Source organism: Punica granatum, chromosome 1, assembly GCF_007655135.1.
Source record: "Punica granatum isolate Tunisia-2019 chromosome 1, ASM765513v2, whole genome shotgun sequence".
In the NCBI taxonomy this organism is placed as follows: domain Eukaryota; kingdom Viridiplantae; phylum Streptophyta; class Magnoliopsida; order Myrtales; family Lythraceae; genus Punica; species Punica granatum.
This window is the reverse complement of record NC_045127.1, coordinates 17,096,634-17,118,301: the sequence shown is the minus strand read 5'-3', so window position 1 is coordinate 17,118,301 and position 21,668 is coordinate 17,096,634. Positions and strand designations below refer to the sequence as shown.

General features: G+C 37.1%; 2 protein-coding genes and 1 long non-coding RNA gene across 7 annotated transcripts; 1 reads left to right on the top strand and 2 right to left on the bottom strand.

Annotated features, from left to right (window-relative positions):
- Positions 1-2,264: 2,264 nt before the first annotated feature.
- On the bottom strand, positions 2,265-5,740 carry LOC116192789 (derlin-1). The gene is made up of 7 exons (XM_031521433.1): positions 5,572-5,740; positions 4,745-4,880; positions 4,172-4,245; positions 3,839-3,932; positions 3,564-3,692; positions 3,297-3,457; positions 2,265-2,632 (listed from the first exon to the last, which is right to left on the bottom strand). Exons 1-7 carry the CDS (start codon positions 5,586-5,588, stop codon positions 2,515-2,517), a joined length of 729 nt encoding a protein of 242 aa, XP_031377293.1. The 5' UTR covers positions 5,589-5,740; the 3' UTR covers positions 2,265-2,514.
- Positions 5,741-10,211: 4,471 nt separating this feature from the next.
- On the top strand, positions 10,212-16,857 carry LOC116195861 (ATP-dependent 6-phosphofructokinase 6-like). 2 transcript variants are annotated; one of them, XM_031525256.1, is made up of 14 exons: positions 10,212-10,420; positions 10,520-10,639; positions 12,072-12,118; positions 12,239-12,278; positions 12,536-12,598; positions 12,678-12,815; positions 13,445-13,603; positions 13,717-13,770; positions 14,219-14,287; positions 14,388-14,517; positions 14,625-14,890; positions 15,183-15,231; positions 15,321-15,475; positions 16,465-16,857. In XM_031525256.1, exons 2-14 carry the CDS (start codon positions 10,535-10,537, stop codon positions 16,684-16,686), a joined length of 1,497 nt encoding a protein of 498 aa, XP_031381116.1. In that variant the 5' UTR covers positions 10,212-10,420; positions 10,520-10,534; the 3' UTR covers positions 16,687-16,857. The 2 variants fall into 2 exon arrangements, with proteins under 2 accessions (XP_031381116.1, XP_031381107.1); XM_031525247.1 differs by having other exon boundaries at positions 10,500-10,639.
- Positions 16,858-17,142: 285 nt separating this feature from the next.
- Positions 17,143-21,576, bottom strand: LOC116195876. 4 transcript variants are annotated; one of them, XR_004154723.1, is made up of 4 exons: positions 21,390-21,576; positions 20,445-20,503; positions 18,274-20,131; positions 17,143-18,036 (listed from the first exon to the last, which is right to left on the bottom strand). It is a non-coding gene; the product is annotated as an uncharacterized LOC116195876 (long non-coding RNA). The 4 variants fall into 4 exon arrangements; XR_004154720.1 differs by having other exon boundaries at positions 17,150-19,193; positions 19,291-20,131; XR_004154721.1 differs by having other exon boundaries at positions 17,150-19,516; positions 19,593-20,131; positions 21,390-21,575.
- Between the last annotated feature and the right edge of the window lie 92 nt (positions 21,577-21,668).

Genomic DNA, 21,668 nt, shown 5'->3' with positions numbered 1-21,668 from the left:
AGTTATCAAAATTTGTATTTCTGTGTATTCACAAGAATACTAAACATATTACTTAGACATACGATGATTTTAGTACTTCAAAAAAATAATGAAACACTGAATTTTACTTGATTTTAGTACTTTTAATTACTAAATTTATTACTTCCATATACTTCTAAAATACTAAAGGTCTAAACTGAAATACTAATTTTTGAAAATTTTAACACTTCAAGTACTATCAATGTACTGAAAGTTGACCTATTTTAGTTCTTTTAGTTATTAAAACTAGTATTTACATGTAACTACAATATACTAATCATTTGAACTATACACTAAATAACTAAAAAATTTATGGTGTATTTGGTTTTTGAGTTGAGATTTTAACTTACCTCAACTTAATTTCGGGGAATAAGAAAAGACAAAAAATAATTATTACAAATGTTGAAAAATATATGGATTTGTGAGAATATATATATATATATGTATGTATATATAGATGTAAAGTAGATAGGAAATTTATTATTAAAAAATTAATTATAAAAATGGTTCGAAAACATATGAGTGAGATATTATTATTAAAAGAAAGAAAAAAAAAACAGTAATGATTATAGTATTAAATTTGTGAAAGAATACAGTTGAGCTGAGTAAAGTAAAATTGTTATTCTAAATCCAAACAAGTCTTAGCATTTCAAATAATAATAAAGTACCAAAATTAAATCGATTTGAATACTATTAATTATTATGTTTAGTACTTCTATGTACTTCCAAAATACTAGTAGTAAAGACCTATAAACTAAAATACTATACTTTCAACATTTTAGTATGCAGGAACAATTACTTGATTTTTACGAATTTTAATTGTGATTCTTTTAATTTTTATTTTGTTTTCAAAATACAAAAGTTCAAATATAAATTTTTATTTAAATATTTTAAAAAACAAAACGAGAAAATCCTCTATGGAAAAAGGGGAAGGGGGCTATCGTCTGCAGCCACCACCCCTTCATCCAAGGTCGCCAATGGCCTCAAAGGCCATTGGCCACCTCGAACAGGGGGTAGTGCCTGTCGACGACGCCGCAAACCCCCAAAATCAATTGGCATCTATTGCTGATTGATACTAAGGGTATGGGGCTTTACCGGCGGGCACCACCCCTTGATCCAAGTTTGCTTGCAACCTCTGAGGTGGCAAGGGACCTCAGATGAAGGAAAGGTGGCCAACAATCATTTATTACTAATAAAAAGAATATGTATTAATTTTTTTAATTTTATTTAAATTATTTTTTATATTTAATTTTCTAAATTTCACGACTTTTACAACTATTATCTTTTGCTTTATCATATATATATATATATATGTGTATTAAATTTAATGTGTTAATATGTGTTTTTATCCTAGTTGATTACTCAAAAGTATTTTTAGAAATAACTAATATGCTCAAATTTATATAAATATTTTATAATTATAAATCAATGTAATTTTTGACAATATAACTAATAAAAACAAATGCAAATTAAAAATTAGTGTTCTAATACTTTAGACGCTTGCATTTGCACGGGTAAATTAATCTAGTTCAATTTATAATTAGAGAAATAAAATTTACATATATGATGTCCATTATCCATCATTATAAATTTAGAGAAAACCGTCAATCGGCCTAATTTTTCATTTTCAAAATTACTCTCCAATATCTTGAAAAATCTTGACCATTATATATAAAACTAATTTTTATAATTTTATCTTTACATCTCACATCTCACTTTTTTTCTCCTATGAATTCTCATCATTTTCTCTCTTCCTTTATCCAAGGTCAAAACCATGACCTCCTTTTTTTATTAAATTAATAAACTTCACATATAAGAAAACGATGAATTTCACACGCAAAATGCAGCACGGCCGCTATTCTATAATTTACACAAATTTATTCTATAGAATTAAAAACAGTAAAATTTATCCTATCTTAAAAATATGATTCAAGAGACAGTATTATACTTAAGGCCTTATTTAGTATCAGTAAAATTTTATTTATGTACTATAAATAAACATCTGTCTACACACGCGCGCGCGCGCGCGCGTGCACGCACGCACGCACTATGACAGTCGAGATCAGGATTTAAGGCCAACTGCTCATACACATACTTCATAATGTCCTTTGAATGTCAAATTATTTCCAACAATGATCAAAATATGTCTCCCTCGGACTACGCTGTTCATCATGCTCAACGACAGGAAAGCTTGGCTTTCTTGTAATAAGAGACCAAAGAAGTTATAGCCCTGTGCAAGTCTCACCTCATCTAAGACAAATCCATTCAATTCAATAAAAAGACAGGAAAAGTAAAAGAGATCCTCAAAGCAGAAGAAGAACGGGGAGAAATATGGAAATGAATCTAAAGTCGTAATCTGAAGATAATACTGCTACAAGAAGAGGTTCAAAAGAATCAACTATTTGGTAACCAAGTTAGACCTACCCTCAAAGGCCAGGTTTTGTACTTCCTCTGGAAAACGAAAGCATTGAGCAATTCACAAACAGAAGCCACAGCTCAATCACTAAGCCGGTAACTGCGTCCTCTAAAAGTCGCGCCAGTTGTCCTTTCAGGCTCTGTCCGAGCATTCACTAGAGGACGTTGTCCTAGCCTATATCTCGCCACGAGCTTATGTCTGCAAATTCTTAGTTAAGGTACCTCCCTGAATAGGAGCCTGGGCTTTGTATAAAAATTATGAAATGCAAGAACCATCCTATATTTTCACCACAAAACTATCTTCTCACGACCAATATTGTCAAACAATACTATTATTGCCATGAAATATACAAGAGGAATTGAAAGGCAAAAGATATCACCCTTTAAAGATAATGTAATACCAATCTAGGCATATATGCTTAAGCAGAAAATAGCAGCAATAAGAAATCAATAGCAGAAAAAAGAACGAGCAGACATCAGTTCAACTCCCTCCCCAGGTAAATTAGTGCTCGGCACATATCCATAGAAGCAACCGATTGAGTCTCCAAGAACATACAGTTTGAGAAAACATGGCAATTCCAGAGATCCATAAAATCCGATGAGTTTCAATCACGGGTAGCAATCTTTAAAATTTTCTGCTGATCACCTAAACATGCAAATTCTAAGGCAGAATCATACAATTTATAATAATGGGACCTGACCAATACCTGATCAATCAATTATAAGAAAAAGATGGTCATTTTTCGAATAGGCATGAGTATCGTGATTTGGCGTAGAGCAATACCAGGCATTATTAAGTAAAGTTCAATCACTGTGGAGAGAAGTGACAGCATGTGATTAAGAATAATAAGTCAAAAGGATACACCCATCTTGGGGTTCTCAATATTTGCTTTCCAGTGGCAAGTGGATGGAGCACGGTCAGAAAGTAATACAAATGCCCTGCAATGATTCCTAGAAGATCTGGCAGTATGGGCGAACCAAAGATAACATCCAAAGCGAGCATCGCCCAAGGGAGATAAAAGGCCTGCAGAACAGTAGCGGGACTTAAATAATCCTTTTGCCCAAACTGTGATAGCTTTAAAGTAATTGGAGGAGCATTAGAGGTTACGTTCATTTGCCCGTATGCTTACCTTGAGGGCGACAAGGCCATATATGTTTACTTGCGCATTGGGGAACTCTCTACTCCAGACATATAAAAGCATGAAAACCAATGAAACACCCAAGAAGGGGGTCCAGAGAATAGGGATAGCTGCCAATGCCTGAAAATCATTATCAATTATTGGAAAGAAAAATCAATATACATCTACATGAAGAAATTTGGAGCAAAAGCATAGTGCATGGTGAATTATCTTACAAACCAATCAGTACACTAGTTGACATTACTGGAATTACGTTTCACACATACCAGTAATGATAGTGCCCCAAAAATCATCATCCAAAGGAAATCAGCAGTGCGCCTTTCAAATGGACCCTGCTCTAGCTGAACCCCATATCTAGCTCTGCAACCCGAGAGAAAACGGCAGTCACATAAAGTTAGCCTCCACCTTATCTTCTTCTTCTTCTTCTTTTTTTTCTTTTTTAATATAATAGATTACCGAAGCATTACCAGCATCAACTCCTTTTTGGCCATATTTCACTACAACTTAGGTTTCTATGAAAATCTTAGCCAATCAAACTGGATACACCTGACATTTTCTCTAAACTAGATGGGTATTTATCCTTGAGATACTGTACTCACATCATTAGGAGACGGATGCCAAAGTTAACAGAAAACTTCCCTAGGAAAAAGAAATTTGTAACAAGTCTCCAGACCTATGACAATGAAAACAAATGTTAGATACCCATAAAAGCTATACAGATGGAAATTTTTGCAGGATAATTAAGAAAAACGTAGACCTAAAAGGCAAAAGACATAGACAAGAATCAATCATATAAACTTCTCAAAGTATGACGAAATGACCACAAAAAAATATCTCATTCTCAGGAAAACTCATACTTCCCCTAGCTATTGACCGCAAAATCTTATAATTTAGGTGAAAGTGGACGGACCTTTAAAAAAGAGGAAAAGTAACTCGAAAGGCAGCACTATCCTCTTAAATGTTCAGCAGTATTGAAGTACAGAATGGAAGACAGAGAGTAATTACTAAGCAGATAAAAGACAAAATTCAATGAAATACGTAGTCAGGCTGACAATTATAATCATGAGTGATGATCAATACTGATTAAGGTAGAGATAATAGGAAAAATCGTAACATCGACGGTGCCACACAATTAAACATGAGAATCCCCATAGGTGAAATCCAGTCTATACCTGAAATTGATAGAATACAGGCTTAAAAAGTAATGCGGCATAAACAGGATTGAATAGTCCCAGATGAAATAATGCCGTCGCTGCTACGCATAGGGTCCCGAAACCTTTGCTTATTGGTGGAAGAGACTGGTACCATCTGAAAGAAGTATTGAAGCAAGTAATGTGATGATATTCAGCACCAGCAGAATCGACAATAAAGAAAAAAATGGTCAAACCAAGTGAAACACAAATGAACATCTACAGCTTCGATCAACAGTGAAAAAGAACATCCGAGCTGCACATTTCAATTTTCAAGTCCCTCAGTGATATCAATTTCAGCTTCTTGGTCTAGGACCGACTAACAATTGCCCGCTTAGTTAGCCTCTAATTGTGGAGCAGCATGCCGGTGCTTAAGCAAAATGAACTCTAGCAGGAATAAACTCACTCCAACCAATTCCCAGTTTCTAGAAAATTTTCTAGAGTTCCATAGAGAGACAATTAGCCTGCTCGTCGGAACTGCAAGTCGATTATCGTAACACTCCCCGCACACTTCGCAAATCGTGTTCTTATGATATCGATAAAGCCTTCAAAGTATTGAAGGATGGTCCTATTCCCATGCCGCCCACGACCTACCCTGCAAACGGCCCCGAATTCAAAGAGTTGTATACTGCTATGAGCAATGAATTAAAAACCTAATAATAGGACATCAATCACCATCACAGGATCCGGGGTGCTTCCTATGTAAAGGTGTTGGCGGAGCGAACGGAAAGCTGAAAGCGGCGAAAACCGCCATGGTCTCCGTCGGTAAGGGGAAATGAAGGAGGAGTGGTTATGGAGGAGGGAATTACTCTGCGGGAGACGACATTGGAGCGAAGCAAACTGAAATTCAGATGGAAACGAGCTTCTTCTTCCTCAGCTGCTCTCTTCTCTTCTCTTCTCTCCTCTCCTCTCCTCTTCTCCCTGGACGTTTCTTGATGATGAAGAAGAAGAAGAAATAGAGGGTAAGTACGACGAGATTTGAGAATGAATGTTGTTACTTTATTATTATCTAGGAAGTTCTTCCGGAACTCCGTATGACGTGGCACCGGTGATGATGTGCGACGGACCAATCAGAATTCGAGTTCAAAGGCATTAAACGCACACGGTGGACAATTTTGTGAAAAGTTGTTCTTATTGCCAAGTAATTTTTATTTGGGTAACTGTTGATATCTCAAAGTAATCTTGTTTAACATTAGAGTGTTATTTTTTTTATCTGCACCAAAATACTTTTTTTAGGGAAAATTCCTGAATTTATCACAATTTGAAAATAAGTATTACAGTGCATCATATTTCAAAAAATTAACATGGTGCATCACAAAAATTTTAAAAATTTTCATAGTGCATCATTTCCGTCAACTGATGGACGGAAAGCTGAAGCGGCACGTTATTTGGATAAACGGTGCCAATGTGGCCGTGCTTACTCAACATCTGGGTCACATCTGGCCATGAAAATATGATGCACTGCGAAAAAAAATTTCAGACTGTCATTTTCCCATTTTAATATTTGCTTGTTAATTTATTTCCTAAAACTGAAAGGCACTAACAACCATATACAAACTTCTATGTCCTGAACAATCTTGTTCCTATCTCTCTTCCATTTTTTGTAATATTTGGCACAAGTTTGTTGATCGATCAGGAGACATGGCCTCCATCGTCAGTCGAGCTACAAAACCTTATGCGGTGTGTTTCCCTTACCTGGGTCAGGGCCACATTAACGCAACTCTCAAACTCGCCGTCGAGGAAACCATGCCCTTTTCTAGAGTTAACCATTTATCTGTGGTTGAACTCTGTGTTGACGAAAGCGATGTGGAAGCCCTTACAAGAGCTTTGCGAGTTTGAGGGTTGCGTTAATGTGGTCCTGACCCAAGCAAGGGAAACACATCGCATGAGGTTTTGTGACTCAACCGACGATGGAAGCATTGTCTCTTGATCGATAAGCAAATTTGTGCCAAATATCACAAAAAATGAAAGAAAAATAGGAACAATATTGTTTAAGACATGACAGGTTGTATATGGTTGTTAGTGTCTTTCCGTTTTAGGAAATAAGTTAACAAACAAATATTAAAATGAAAAAATGACACCGTACATCACAATCTGAAAATAATTTTCACAGTGCATCATATTTTCTTGGCCAGGTAGGACTCAAATGCTGAGTAAGCACGACCACATTGGCACCATTTGTCCAAATAACGTGCCACGTCAGCTTTCCGTCCATCAATTTATGGACATGATGCATGATGAAAATTTTCAAAATTTCCGTGATGCACCATGTTAATTTTTTGAAATATAATGCACTGTGATACTTGTTTTCAAGTTGTGATGCACGATGTCATTTCCCCCTTTTTTTTTACCCTGATATCCGCGAAACCCAACGAGATTCGGCTTATCCAGTTCGAACCGGATCAACCTCCTAACGAGTTAAAGCTCTCACAGCATGATTTTTTTCCTTAACAATACTTGAACTCAAGACTTTTCTTAAGAGAAACAAACGCCGAACCGCTTGAATCAACCCATGTTGGTACCAAAATTCTTTTTAATACAAGCAAATTTGTGTATAATCGTACTATGTGATTTTTTTTGTCCCTTAAATATAAATTTATTTTTACCATAGATCATTATTGAAAAGTTTAAGGGACTAGTTTGTCTAGTTAAATCGGACAACACAGTTGTAAAAAAAAAAAATCTCGAAGAAACAAGTTGGGAAAGGCGAGAGCTAGGAGTGGTGCCTCCCAACACTGACCGCCACCTCCTCAGGCTAGGTCGTTGGTGATGTCAGAGACCGCCAATGACCTATTATGGGCAATCGTGGCATGCGCTGGAGCCGGCACCGGCTTGAATGTCCCCAACTCTATTTCCTAGGGGTCTCTGGCAACTTACTCTAAGGGGATGGTGAAAGACGTCAGGAGCTATTAACGATGTAAATGAGCCGACCCGAGCCTAAATCTATTAGGCTCAAGCTCGGCTCATCAATGTGATCCTGAGCTCAGGCTTGAGCATGAGCAAGCTCGAACTCGGCTCGTCAAATAAATTGAAGGCTCATTTAGGCTTGTAAGTTTTTTGAGCCAAATACTATTGAGGTTTTCGAGCGGAATACTTTTAAACTTTTCGAGCTGAATACTATTGTTACACAACAACAATATCATACAAAGTATATTCCAATGACACCTATTACACAAAATATCAAGTATAATTTTTTATTTTCCTAGAAATTAAATTTTATTTATTGTTATTATTATTATCATCATCTTATTATTATTATTATTATTATCATCATCTTATTATTATTATTATGTGGGCGGTGGACCTATATAAATAATATATATAATAAAAAATCTCGTTTAGGCTCGTGAGATTTCAGAGTCAAACACTATTGAGTTCAGCTAAACTCATTTGATTGGCGAGCTTTATAAGATCAAGCCTAATTTGAGCTTTTATTGAGTGGAGTCCTAACTGTTTGTGAATCGTCTCATCTCATTTATATTCCTAGGGGCCATTCCGCCCCCTGCAATTAAAAACTATTTTTCTACTTTATTTATCAATTATTAAATTGTCAACTCTAACTTACAGTTAAATAATTTTTTTTATTTTCAACTTTATAATTATTTATACGATTATCAATATTTATTTACAATAAATATTTATGTAATATTTACTACAATAAACAAAATTTATTTGAAAATATTTAAAATTAATATTTAGTTTTACAATATTTATTTTATATATTTAATTTAATTGTTTATAATTCAAAATTAGTTTTAGTTTCAACTTTATTAAGTTATTTTATTTCAACTTTATTTTAGACATTTATTCCAATTATGAGTTATTTTATCAAGAAAATCAATTATATAAAATAATAAATGTTCGTGGGATTAAAGAACAAATATATTAATTTATCGAGAAAATATTAATTAGAGAAATTAGGGAAAATGGTCCCGTAAAGCCAAAAATTAATGGGCTTAAAGACCACGGGCAAACCCACATGTCAGTGACGTCACTCTAAAACCGCCATTCCCTTCCTTTCCCTTCCCTTCCCTTCTCTAACTTTTACAAGTAGTCAAACAAAACCCAAAAGCGTACACGAAAACCGCCCAAAGAAACTGCTTAACGGTAAAAATCAAATCCATCCACCGCCAAGACCAAAATGATACATTCACATGTTTCAGTGGAAAATTTTATGGTACGCCAACCCAACTTCTGGAACCATTGGATCCTCGGCAACAATGGAAAAGAATAATTGAAAAAAGTTATAAAAAAAAGAAGAAGAAGAAGAAGAGAGAGTTGAGAATAATTAATTAGAGTAAGTTGAGAGGTTTCCAATTGTTGTGAGGAGAGAGTGGGTGCCTGTATTCGAGAGTACCGCTCTATTCCAATTCTATATATACAAGTCAGGATCTTTTTTTTTTTTTTTTCTAACCCATCCATGCTTCGTCCAACTAATTCCGGGGTTCTGTGAACCCCTGGCGGCGCACAGAGCGGGTAATCACCCCAAAGTCGCTCTGAGTCAAGATCCTGGTATGTTCAAAATATGCTAGGAAAAAAAATGTATCGCGCAGTTTTGTAGGCTTTCTTCTATGACTAAGGTTTTGTTTGGGAATGGAGTGGAGTGGAGTAGAGTTCCAATTATAAATAATTATATTTATTTGGGATTATAATAATTGTATTGTTAAATTATGGAAAAAAGTGATAAAAGTAATGGATAGTTGAGAGAAAGTAATGATGATATTATTGAATTGTGAAAAAAGTAATAAATAATTGAAATAATTTAATATTAAAAATTAAATTGAATGGTAATTAAAATAAAAAAAATAAAGAAAAAATAAAAAATAATAATTGTATTATTAAATTGGAGATAAATGGAGTTAAAGTGGAGTAGAGTGTTGAATATTACTCGAAACCAAACAGACCCTATGATTTTTCAATTTTGATGCTCGTTGTACGACTATTCGTTAAGTCCATCGACCTTCCTTATAATCGAAAAAAAAAAGAATACTAGAATATCATTTTGCATGTGTACCATCAAACAAGAGGTCATAATATATAAGGGTCAATTTGTGATAATAAACGCGTTAAGTTTTCATTGGACCTAACGATAGTTCAAGCAACTTGATACTTATTCTCCTTGAACAAGATTTCAAGTTCGAGCAATGAGAACGAGAAATTCACGATCTAGATAGTTTCCTCCCTCAAGGCCGACCCTAGAACGCGAACTGGATTAGCCGGGTCCATCTTGCTCGAAAATTTTCATGAAACCTGCAGGTGGTGGTTCCAATTTCAATCCAAAAGCAAACTTTCAACAGCGTGAAAGCATCCTATGAATGCGCGTTAGAACGCCAAATTCCAGCGAATGTTGCACAGGCAGGAAGGGAGGGAGGGTCGATGTGGGTCCCGTCACTATAACGATTGGCACGGGCAGAGGATGCGCCTTCCCACTACAATGGCCACAGGTTTTTAATCGACCCCAAAACGGCGACGCCCACAACACAAACCGTCGCGTCAACTCCGTTTCCTTCCTTTTCTTCATTTCTTTCCCCCTCCCCCTCCCGGAAGGAATCTCCTCATCAGCCCAGCCTCCTTCCTTGCTTTCTTCATGCGCTCTGCTCAGTTTTTCCAAAACCCCAAAAAGCAAACAGGCAAACGTTCAAAAAGTTGGGACTGACGGTCTCTTTCTCTCTCTTCTGCGTGTGTTTTATAAAGCAGATCTTTCTATTTCCTGCTAGATTCGCTTTCGGTTTTTCAGCGGCTCAATTATTCTGATAGAGAGAGTAAGAAGCGATGGGCGGTTTGTCGAGCGATTCTCAGGGCAAGCTGGTCACCGGCGACGGTGGCTACGTCCTCGAAGACGTCCCTCATCTCAACGATTACATCGATGATCTCCCCGTACGTCCTCTCTCCATCTCTCTGCTTGATTGCTTCGTATGCATATACTCTCTCTCTCTCTCTCTCTCTGTGTCTGCGCGTATTATGTGTTGTGGAGGTACTTCGTTCGTCTTACGACTGAGCTTGGTTCAGTTGCCGAGTCTTGACGCCTCTGTCCCACCTGGTTGAGTGGATCGACCTCTTCGGTTGGTCGCGTTTGCAATTGGTTCTCAATGATATCATCATCAGCTGTTTCAGTGCATTTTGGCTATTCTTCCTGAACTGAAGTAGGCAAAACGAGCTGATTGCATTTGATTTTTAGACTGTGGAACGATCTTCTCGTACGCTTCTCTCTCTCTTTCTCTCTTTCCCAGCCCTTCTGCTTTTGTGTATTAGATTGGGTACACGCTCCTGAATGTATTGCGGATGACGCACTGAAGTGTCTATGCATTTATATATGATTGCCTGTGGTGTCGTGGCGGTAGATCTGATTTATATGAGTGGTGAAGAAAGATTGAACTCGTCTAAAATAGCTATTCTACTTGAGTTATTGTCTGATTAAAGTCCAGTTGTTCTTGATCAGTGACTCGGAAGTCATGCTCTGTGCTTTAATTTCTAATATTTTTCCTTTGCTATATTTGATTGATTGGTTGAGTTGATCTCCGGGTCAATCTCAAAGATTTACTACTTGGATCAGTTGTTTGCTATACGAATGATATGAGTTATGCAGCAGAGTTGAGTGCTTGCATAGTTGGATATTGTCTCTACACTCTCTATCTTGCTTTGCTTTTGTCTACCATGTGTATAATGCAACACAAGCATTTGCTTTTGTCTGGTATGGAGGTGCTAGCTATTACTTTTTTGAACATGCAGCAATGATACTAAACTACCCTATTTTGGTTAATTTATGGGTTTCTTCTTTACTTTAGATTCTAGGCAGTATCCAGCAGTTAAAGTTTCTTGTCTTGTATAAATTTATAGCTCTTTCTGAAGTATTTCATCACCACTAATGTTGGCACTATTTTCTTTTTTCTTTCCTTTCCTTTTTCTTTTTCTTTTTCCTCCTTGCACTAGACAGCTATTATGATTTATCGTACTTTTCTATTCGAATTCTTATTTTGCCGTTAGGAACATGAATCATGCAACTCGATGCTTCATCGTAGAAATGAGCTTTGCTAAATTTGTGGAAATTAAGAAGAATGATGTGACAGACCCCTTTTCCTCAGGCTGTTGAGTCTTGAGAGTACTCAGATTTGGAAGTTGAAAACAAACTTTCAAAATAAAAAATTTGCAAGGAGATAACTTGCTAGGTGGTATGCAAATCCAAATGTGTGCGGATTATGGCAAGTATGGGTTTGTTCGTGTTTGTGCATCTATGGTAGTTTATGAATTTTTCACATTTAGCACAAGGAATTAATTAATCTTGTTTTCTGTGTATTGTTTTGCATGACAGATCTATCCCAACCCATTGAGATCAAACCCTGCATATTCAGTGGTCAAGTGAGTAAGAAATCCTTTTTTGTTGATCTTTCGCTCAACATTGAGTTAAATCTATCTAAAGTTTCTTTTCCGTTATTCATATCATCTAATGTTGAACGAATATTTCTTAATTACTTGCAGGCAATATTTTGTTCACACGGATGATACAGTTCCTCAAAAGGTGAGATCTGGGATGTGTGTAAAGCATGCCATGTATGTATTTACACAAACAAATCATTGAATGATCCAGTAGAATGGCACATTGAAAATGCTTTGACTTTTGCAATGCTAACTCAGGTTTATTAGAGCTAGCATTTATTAGTTTTATTTGCTGCAGTTGGACCTGCATTTGTTTATGCTTATTATGGGAGAGATTTTTTACCTTTAGTGAGCATTAGATCAATTTTCAAGAATCTTTCTTCCTTTATTTATCTGCAGATTGTGGTCCACAAGGATTCTCCACGGGGGATACATTTTCGACGTGCAGGACCACGCCAAAAGGTACATTTTGTAATCCATGTGCAAGCTTTTGAAAAAAATCCAATGTTTCTTCTGATGTTTCACATTTTGTGCTGATCAGGTGTATTTCGAGCCTGATGATGTGCTTGCATGTATTGTAACATGCGGGGGACTTTGCCCTGGCTTAAACACGGTGATCAGGGAAATTGTATGCGGGCTAAATTACATGTATGGTGTCACCAGAATCCTCGGGATAGATGTATGTAATTCTTCTCATACATGTCTCTGATTTATGTGTCGATGTTTCTCTCAAAACCTGCCAGCTGAAAGCAATAGCTTGGAACTTTTCAGAGATGTGTTTTACTTTTTCTGTCTTTAGTGGGTTAGCTACTGTGGTCAGATATATTTAGCAATCCCACATCAATAAGAAATCAGAAATAATAATGCTTCATCTAGACTTTTGATGGTTGGCATGTTTCTTTAGATCAAATGCAGATCTTTTCTGCTGCTGTGTCATTTGTATTACTAGCCCAATTTTTTGGTGATACTGGGCATTTAAAGGAGTTGTGCTTTTGAGAATTCAAAGGAACCTCCTGGCGATTATTCTATACGCATAAAGATTAGGAATCATTTTGGTTCATAACATTATTTGACATGCATTGCCAAGCTAGATTTTCGAAGTAGGCCTTGTTGGATTTTAGGATCATTAATTATGGGCTAACAAGAAAATTGAGCAGTCGTTTATATTGGCTTATAGATGTCGTTCTCAACATGTCATTTTGCTAGTTATGTTTGTCAATTACTTATCGAAGTCATCTGCTCATTTCTCATGTTTCCAACTATCATCATTTGTTTATGAGAATTTCCCTTTCTGACATACATTTGTAGGGAGGGTACAGGGGCTTCTATTCTAAAAATACCATTACTTTGACACCTAAAGTTGTCAATGACATACACAAACGTGGAGGTACGATCCTTGGGACATCACGGGGTGGCCATGATACTTCAAAGATAGTGGATAGCATTCAGGATCGTGGTATAAATCAGGTTTGTGGAGCATAGGGCTTCTTCATAACAAAATTCATATTTTACACAGCATCTCGTGCCCCTTGGCTTACATCAGCTGATAATTGGGATGTGATCATCATCTCTTGGTCCAGGTCTATATAATTGGAGGAGATGGAACTCTGAGAGGAGCTTCCGTAATTTATCAGGTATTCACATGTTTTAAACTGAACAATTCAGAACTAGCAACAATTTCGTCCTTGACTGTAAAGTATGTACTGTCTTTAAATAACCTCTCGTTGACATTGTGTGGGAAAATGAAGTGCGCTTAAATGGATAATTGCTATTTGCTATGGCTCTTTCTGATGTTGGAATATGGGATCTGCATTTCTCTTTTATGAGACTTTCTACTATGCAGCTTTGTATTTTCTCATTGTAGTAGTGGCTTTCTACATTAAAGATTACTTATTGAAGATAAGATTTCATCGGTTGCTTTTTCACTTTTTTATGTTGGCGTTATCATCTCAGATTGTTAACCAGTGTGAACAGCCTTTTGAATACTGTATAGTGGGCAGTAATCAGTTCCCTGTGGGCGTGCCTCTTTACCTCGTCATCACTACACAGTGAATTGCGTTTAAGATAATCTTCACTGTGCAGGAAATTAGACGACGTGGTCTAAAAGTAGCAGTTGCCGGTATCCCCAAAACCATAGACAATGACATCCCGGTACTTGTTATGAATAATTACATGTTTAATGGCAAGACATTTCTTTTGTGTCTTCCTTTTCTGAGGTTTTTGGCTTATATCATTTTATTATGTTGAGCAGGTCATAGACAAGTCTTTTGGTTTTGATACTGCTGTGGAGGAGGCTCAACGTGCTATCAATGCTGCACATGTAGAGGCCGAAAGTGTTGAGAATGGTATAGGTGTAGTGAAGCTGATGGGTCGGTACAGCGGTAAGTTTATTTCTTTCACTTGGAAATATGGTCTTAGAGAATAGCAGTCGCTCCAATATTGCCTTTCCATCTTTTCTCCTATAATTTACATGGAATTCCCTCTACAGGTTTTATTGCTATGTTTGCTACCCTTGCCAGCAGAGACGTGGATTGTTGCTTGATTCCAGAGTCCCCCTTCTACCTTGAAGGAAAGGGTGGGCTTTTTGAATACATTGAGAAGGTTCTAAAGGAAAATGGACATATGGTCATTGTGATAGCTGAAGGAGCTGGACAGGAACTTCTCTCAGAGAGCCTACAATCTATGAACCAGCAAGATGCTTCAGGAAACAAGCTCCTTAGTGATGTTGGTCTTTGGATATCTCAAAAGATAAAGGTACTGCTTTTTATCCATGTTATATTTGCGATATCTTCTCTTTGAATTTCTTCACTTTGCTATAATCCAATAGATATTGTTGAGATGATGATATTCATATATTGACTAAGATTTATTATTCACTAAGCTAGTTGACCAAATCTGGAGTCCGAGAGAACAGCTTATATATACTGCTAATGTACCATATGCTATGAAAAACCCTAGAGCTAGTGTAGAAACTTGAAAACTCTGACGTGTCTCCATCAAGATATTATGAACTCCTGTCTAACCCATTTGGTTTCTTTCTTGGTAGGACCATTTTGCAAAACAGAATAAGATGCCCATTAACCTTAAATATATTGGTAAGGCGTCAGTCCTGTATTTACTTCATACTCTTGCCCTGATCTGCACATGTACTGTTAGATCCTGACCTATGATGTTGCCCCGACAGATCCTACCTACATGATCCGGGCCATTCCGAGCAATGCATCAGACAACGTCTACTGCACACTTTTGGCCCAGAGTGCAGTTCATGGAGCGATGGCGGGCTATACAGGCTTCACTGTTGGACTTGTCAATGGAAGACATACTTACATTCCTTTTAATGTAAGTTCCCTCTGCACCCTATGGCTTATTCATAAGCAGCAGCAACCCCTTATCAGCGAGTTGAATTCACTTGCTAAATACGTACCTAAATGAACACATGGTGACTTGGGTTATATTATTGTTTGTGTGCAATCTGCAAGCGTGGCATATCCATTTATCGTAGGTGAAACAAAAATTCAATGTCAATACTTACAGACTCTATGTGAAGATGCATCAAGTCCATTTATTAGGCCTTTAGAGATATCTCTGGCCTCATTCCCTCCCTCTCTCCTCTTTCTTAATTTAAGTTTTTAGCACATCACTTTGATAATAAATGGTGATCATGAGGCTGTCCATGCATTGTCCTTTCGAAAGAAGGTGGCTTGGTTCAGCCAGGAAACTATAGGTCTTTCTGGAAATGATTGTACAAATTGTTTATGATTTCAATTCTAGGGGATAGAAAATTTTTAATGTGTTCTCTTTAAGTGTTTCTTACACTGTTCCCTGGAATTGTTTCTGAATTTCTGTATACTCATATCCCGATATCCTGGAAAAAACAACTCTCTTCTGCGACACTGCCACCTAAGGCACCAGTTCCCAGCTGCCATCTGCTGAATGCCGACACCAACTGCATTTTCCAGTCAGCATTGCTGGTTTTTGGATAACTATTTAAAGAGCAACTTGGCATACATGCTAATTGTTAAGAAACTTGAAAATAATGTTCAAAAACAATTTGGTGGCGGCGCCTGCAGAACATTGCGGGGCTGCCCAATGCTTTACTTAACAAAAACAAAACATCAGCCTCATTGATTTCAAGGCGGATCGAATGACGGGGAGGCTCACCAAAGTACAGCCCCCTTTGAAAAGTAAACAATTTTCTTTTTCTGAAATCAATTCCGAAGGGCCCCTTTGGTTTCACTTCCATTTCTAGCCCTAAACTTGATTCCAAGTGTATGATCTATGTCAAGTTTATGTTCATGATATGCATTGTTTGGCCTTCTCATGAACAGCGGATTACTGAGAAGCAGAACAAGGTTGTGATAACTGACAGGATGTGGGCAAGGCTTCTTTCTTCGACCAACCAGCCGAGCTTCCTGGGCACCAAAGGTGTCTCCGATGACAAGGATGAAGAGCCCTCAGCCCAGTTATTGGATGGAGAAAATGTCCAAGACGAGAAGACTGGCACTGGAGACATCTCTGAGGGCACGTATGGTCCCGCAGGATTAAAATAGAGAGGGAATAGAATGGAAATTCTGATGAAATTTTTGTGTTTGGTTGGAGGGAATAGACAGAGAATAGAATTATAATTATGATGTTTGGTTGGGTTGAATAAGGAATAGAAAGAACAGGAATATGATAAAAAGACAAAAATGCCATTCATATAAATATAATGGGTTTTATAAGATAAATAGATAACTTTAATGAAAATTTTTATAATTAATAAAAAAAAAAATTTTAAAAAATGTAAAGAAAGGTAATTCTAAAATTTTTAAAATTTAATTAAATTACTAAAAATTGTGTTTATTAATAAAATTAATTATTTTAATAATGTATTATCTATTTTTATAATAAAAAAATGTAAACATAGTTTACATATGCTAATATTAGAATGTCGAAAGACCAGTTTACATATCGTCCTCCAACTTGCAGGCCACACTATATAGACGATTAATTTATTATCCACGTAATACCCGGTTTAAAATGAATTTTTCTATTGTCTTAACCAAAAGAAATTGCATCGGTCGTAGTTAAGTCCAATAGTTTTGATTACAAAGACGCCTTAGCAAACTAATAAATCACAAGTGGACCAACCATAAGCTACAAAATAATTAAACATAATTTAAACAAATAAAAAAAAAGCGACCTTAATCCAATCTAAGTAGAATTAGTTGATAATCGTTGATGATGATCATGACCCATCCGCGACAGAACTGTTCTTCAACTGATCACCGAGGATCTCCAATTTTTCCAAGGCATTCTTAGCGGCCCTGTTGATCGCAATCTCCTTCTTGGGCCGATACTCGCCACTCCCGACAAGCTCGTCGTCTACATAGACGTAGAAGGCGGTGCTCGATTCGCAAGGAAATCCTACACCAATTCCAAGCGATATTCTGGCTCGGTACCAAAGAAAAGTAGCATATAATTCGGATGGTTACCGAACTTGTGCTGAAGTCAGACCATCAACATTACGAAGAGCTCTCGGAAGTTCAAGGAACTTATCTTGATAAATGTCTGAGTGAATACTCTTTGAGATCATCATGCAAGCTTTTTTCATTTCGGTTGCCATTGTATTCAAGCTCTGAGAAATTGTGGAGAAGTCAGATTCACCCTTTTTCCTTTTTTTTTTCCTGAAGAAGCACTTGCCTTTGCATATGTAGGTGGTTGATGAGCACGCGAAACATCTCCCGATGTAGGGGTATTGGTATTGCTACTCCAGTTAAATCTTCAATCTTGAGCTCTTGCAGAATATCTTCAACAGCTTAAGCATCTTTTCCAGTGGCTCAATCCTTCGCATATATCATAGATAATTCTTCGAAATGGGGAAAACTTCTCATTCTAAATGGAGCAGCTTCTTTGTAAGTCTAAAAACAGAAAGAATAGAGTGTTAGTGATATTATATATAAGCATAACGATAGAGTATCGAAATAAATAGATGATGTCTTTATTGCCGCTTCTTAAGTCTCCCAGACATCGTCTTCCGCCGTGACCATCTTCCGTGTTGAGTCCCATCCAAAGCCATTTGTATTAAGCATCATATCATACACGATAGCTCATTCCCTCTTCAGTGTCTTCAATCGAGATTCAATGTGAGGTCTCACCTTGATACCACAATTAGGGAGCTTTTCCAATAGCATTTTCTCAAGTTCTGGCAAGTAGCCAGACTTAAACCCTGTGTTAGCATTGTGGGTACCCATATTCCGTAGGTCAATCATGCAAGAGACGAGGATTGCATCCTCAGCTAATGTCCATTTCCTTTTGCCACTCTTGCTCACCTGGGAAGTAACAGAAGCAAAACTACCTTCCATTTTCTATACCAATAACACATACATGAAATGGCAATAAGAACCTGTATTTAACCGAATATATGCAAAAAGGATACATATCTACATATAATATGGCACATAAGACTTTCAGAAAATCAAACCGAAAGTGCATTGAAATAGATTCATAACATTGTCTTCAGAAAGCAATGACAATACAACTTACAATACCAAGCAAATCTATCTAAGTAGTGGATGAAAAAACAACTCAAAGTTTACATTACAATTCCCAATCACAACATCTATCTAAGTAGTGGATGAGTTCCACTCATTAAACATCTCAGTTGCCAACTCTTTCCTCCAATTACTCCAAACATTTGATGTTTGAATATCAAAAATATGATCACCATCCTCATTAGGGTTGTCAACATCCGTTTCATTCAGTTGGTATTCCATAAGATCAAAAGCCATCTCTCTCCTAATGAAATTATGCAATAGGCAACAAGCAATTATAATTCTATTGTGAACCCTAACATGATAAAATGACGGACTTCTAAGAATCGCCCATCGAATCTTAAGCAAGTCGGAACACCTTTCAATAACATTACGAGCAGAGGCATGTCTCAAATTGAAAAGCTCCTCATCATTTCTCGGTCGATGTCCTTGACGCTACTCATTGAGGTGATACCTTTGACCTCTAAAGGGTGCCAAAAAGCCCTCACAGTTCGTATAACCAGCATCAACGAAATAATAACAACCTATAGTCAAAAAGAGGGAAAAAAACCTAGATTACTTTGTATGTTATTAAGCTTTTCATTTTTAATATTAAGAATGTCAAAAAATTATTATACTCACCAGTTGGCACCCTAAGTCCATGTTCCCTAGAAATAGCATCCCGTAATACCCTCTCATCAGCTGCAAAACCCTCCCATCCATGAAGGACATATGCGAATTGCATATCTGGAGTACAAACTCCTAACACATTGGTTGCTATGTCACCTTTACGAGTTCTGTATCTAGGCTTATCAACCTCGGGCACTTTGATTTTGATATACGTCCCGTCTAGAGCACCTAGACAATTCTACATTGAACCAAAATGTAATGTTAGCACCATATTAGCTCCCTAAATTTACAAAATTTGACTTTTGTTTAGGTACCTTAAACCACTTCCATCGTTGGTCCTCTGAATTACCAGCTATTGGTTGTGGCTTCTTATACAAATGAGCTTGTAGACATAAAGTGGCTTTGAGAACATTGTGGAAATATCGGCTTACAGTTTCACCCGATCTACTAAACTAGTGTTTAATGACTCGATTCTTAAAATGATGAGCCAATACATATAAAAACATTGCCACTTGTTCATCAACATGCATATTTCTTGTATTTTTCAGACCCCCAATTTCTTGAAGCATATGACACAATTTGAAAAATGCATTCCTATCCATTCTTAGTTGTTCAGTACAAGTAACGTCATCCGCATACACAAGCCTCCTAATATGATCCCTCCTCCTATAATATTTTAACTCGTACGACCTACTGCTTGGTTTAGGACCATATAGAGCATCTAATTCTAACATTATTCCCATCAAACCCCTTACTATAGTACACATTTGAATACAGAAAGTTAGAGCGACGACTTTCCTCTTCTTTCTCTTACTCTGCAAACTCAACTGATCCATAACTGCAAAGTGTAGTCCTACAAGAAGAGCCTCAGTCAAAACCCATGTATTTTCAAATCAACTATGTAAGATAACACTACAGTATAACTAGCAAACAACTCACATATCCATTATTGAATCAGCAAAGTCATATCACAACTTCTATCAACAAGCACAATCAGCAACACAGTACAAGTTGAATCAACAAATACATATCCCAGTTCAATCAGCAAACACATATAAACTGAATCAACAAATACATATCCTTGGCAGAATTTGATAATTCTAAAAATGTGCAGAAGGAACATAAATCAAAATGGAAGGAACTAGCTGACATTGTCGACAAAATACCTAGGATAAAGCTGAGGACGAGGCTGTCGACTTGGAGAGGGATCGATTGGAGGTCCTCTCTGTAGACGTTTAGATGAGAAATCAACTTAGCTCAACCGACAGAAAGCTATAGACATTAAAGCTGACATTGGATCAGTTCTGAAACAAGTAGTACACATCAAAGGATGAATGTCAACAAATATGAAGTTATAATGGTTAATGCTCCGAACAGCTCATTTACTGCCTCGCTGAATTATCACAGAACATTTGAAACATAGTAGCACAAGCTGAAATACATCAATCTCTTCAAGAGCAAAATGGTGTTGTGCCACAAATAAAAACAAATTAGATTGTAATCTAAGCGGCCCCGTCAAGAGGAAAGTAACTAGAAACAACCCCCCAGCGGAATAGGAGTTCAGTTCCTTCATCCGAATCTATAAAAGAAACTCGAGAATCAAACCAACAGCCCTCAACTCACTGAAAAATCCAAATGTGAACTACAGGAATCTCAAAGTGTTTCGGCGCCATCATTGAAGAACCGTATTCACCTCGTTTATACTATTGTTTAGGGGTACATCAAAGCTTTTAACTTGGTAAATTGCAATAACAGTCTCTCTATAGTAACCTCGACTGGCAACAACAAAATTTTAAACGTTCCGAAGCCTCGAATAGGAAGGCATTGCCAAAGCAACAAATGCCCATTTCTGAGTAACAGTCAACCGACAGTTCAACAGTCAACTCACAAACAACAGACATTGGGATCAAATTACAGCTAAAATAGTTCAAATCAGTCTCCAGTGACATGATCAGACCCCGAGAGTCAAACACATCACATATCGGCACAATGTCAGTAGAAACCCCAACAATTTCAACACGGACTCCGACATCAAAGGAATCGAATCAGGATACAACGAAGAGAGTGACAGACGGGGAAGTACGAGGAAGGAGGAAGGAAGGCTAAGGCACCTGAGAGCGAGTTCAGACTCGGAGAGAGTGACAGACGGGGAGCGGCGCGAGTCTGCTACGGCGACAACGAAGCTGCGGAGGTCAACGATGGCGAGTGGCGCAATGCGTTCGAGCGTTTTTTGGATGAGAAATTGACGGCCTCTGCTCCGATAGGGTTTCGAATGTTCAGACGAAAGGGAGAAATGTCGACCTCTGAAGCTCTTTTATGGGATGGCATGAGATTGTAATTACTTGAAGAAGATGAGGGTATTTTTGTCTTTTCGCGTCCATTTCCGGATC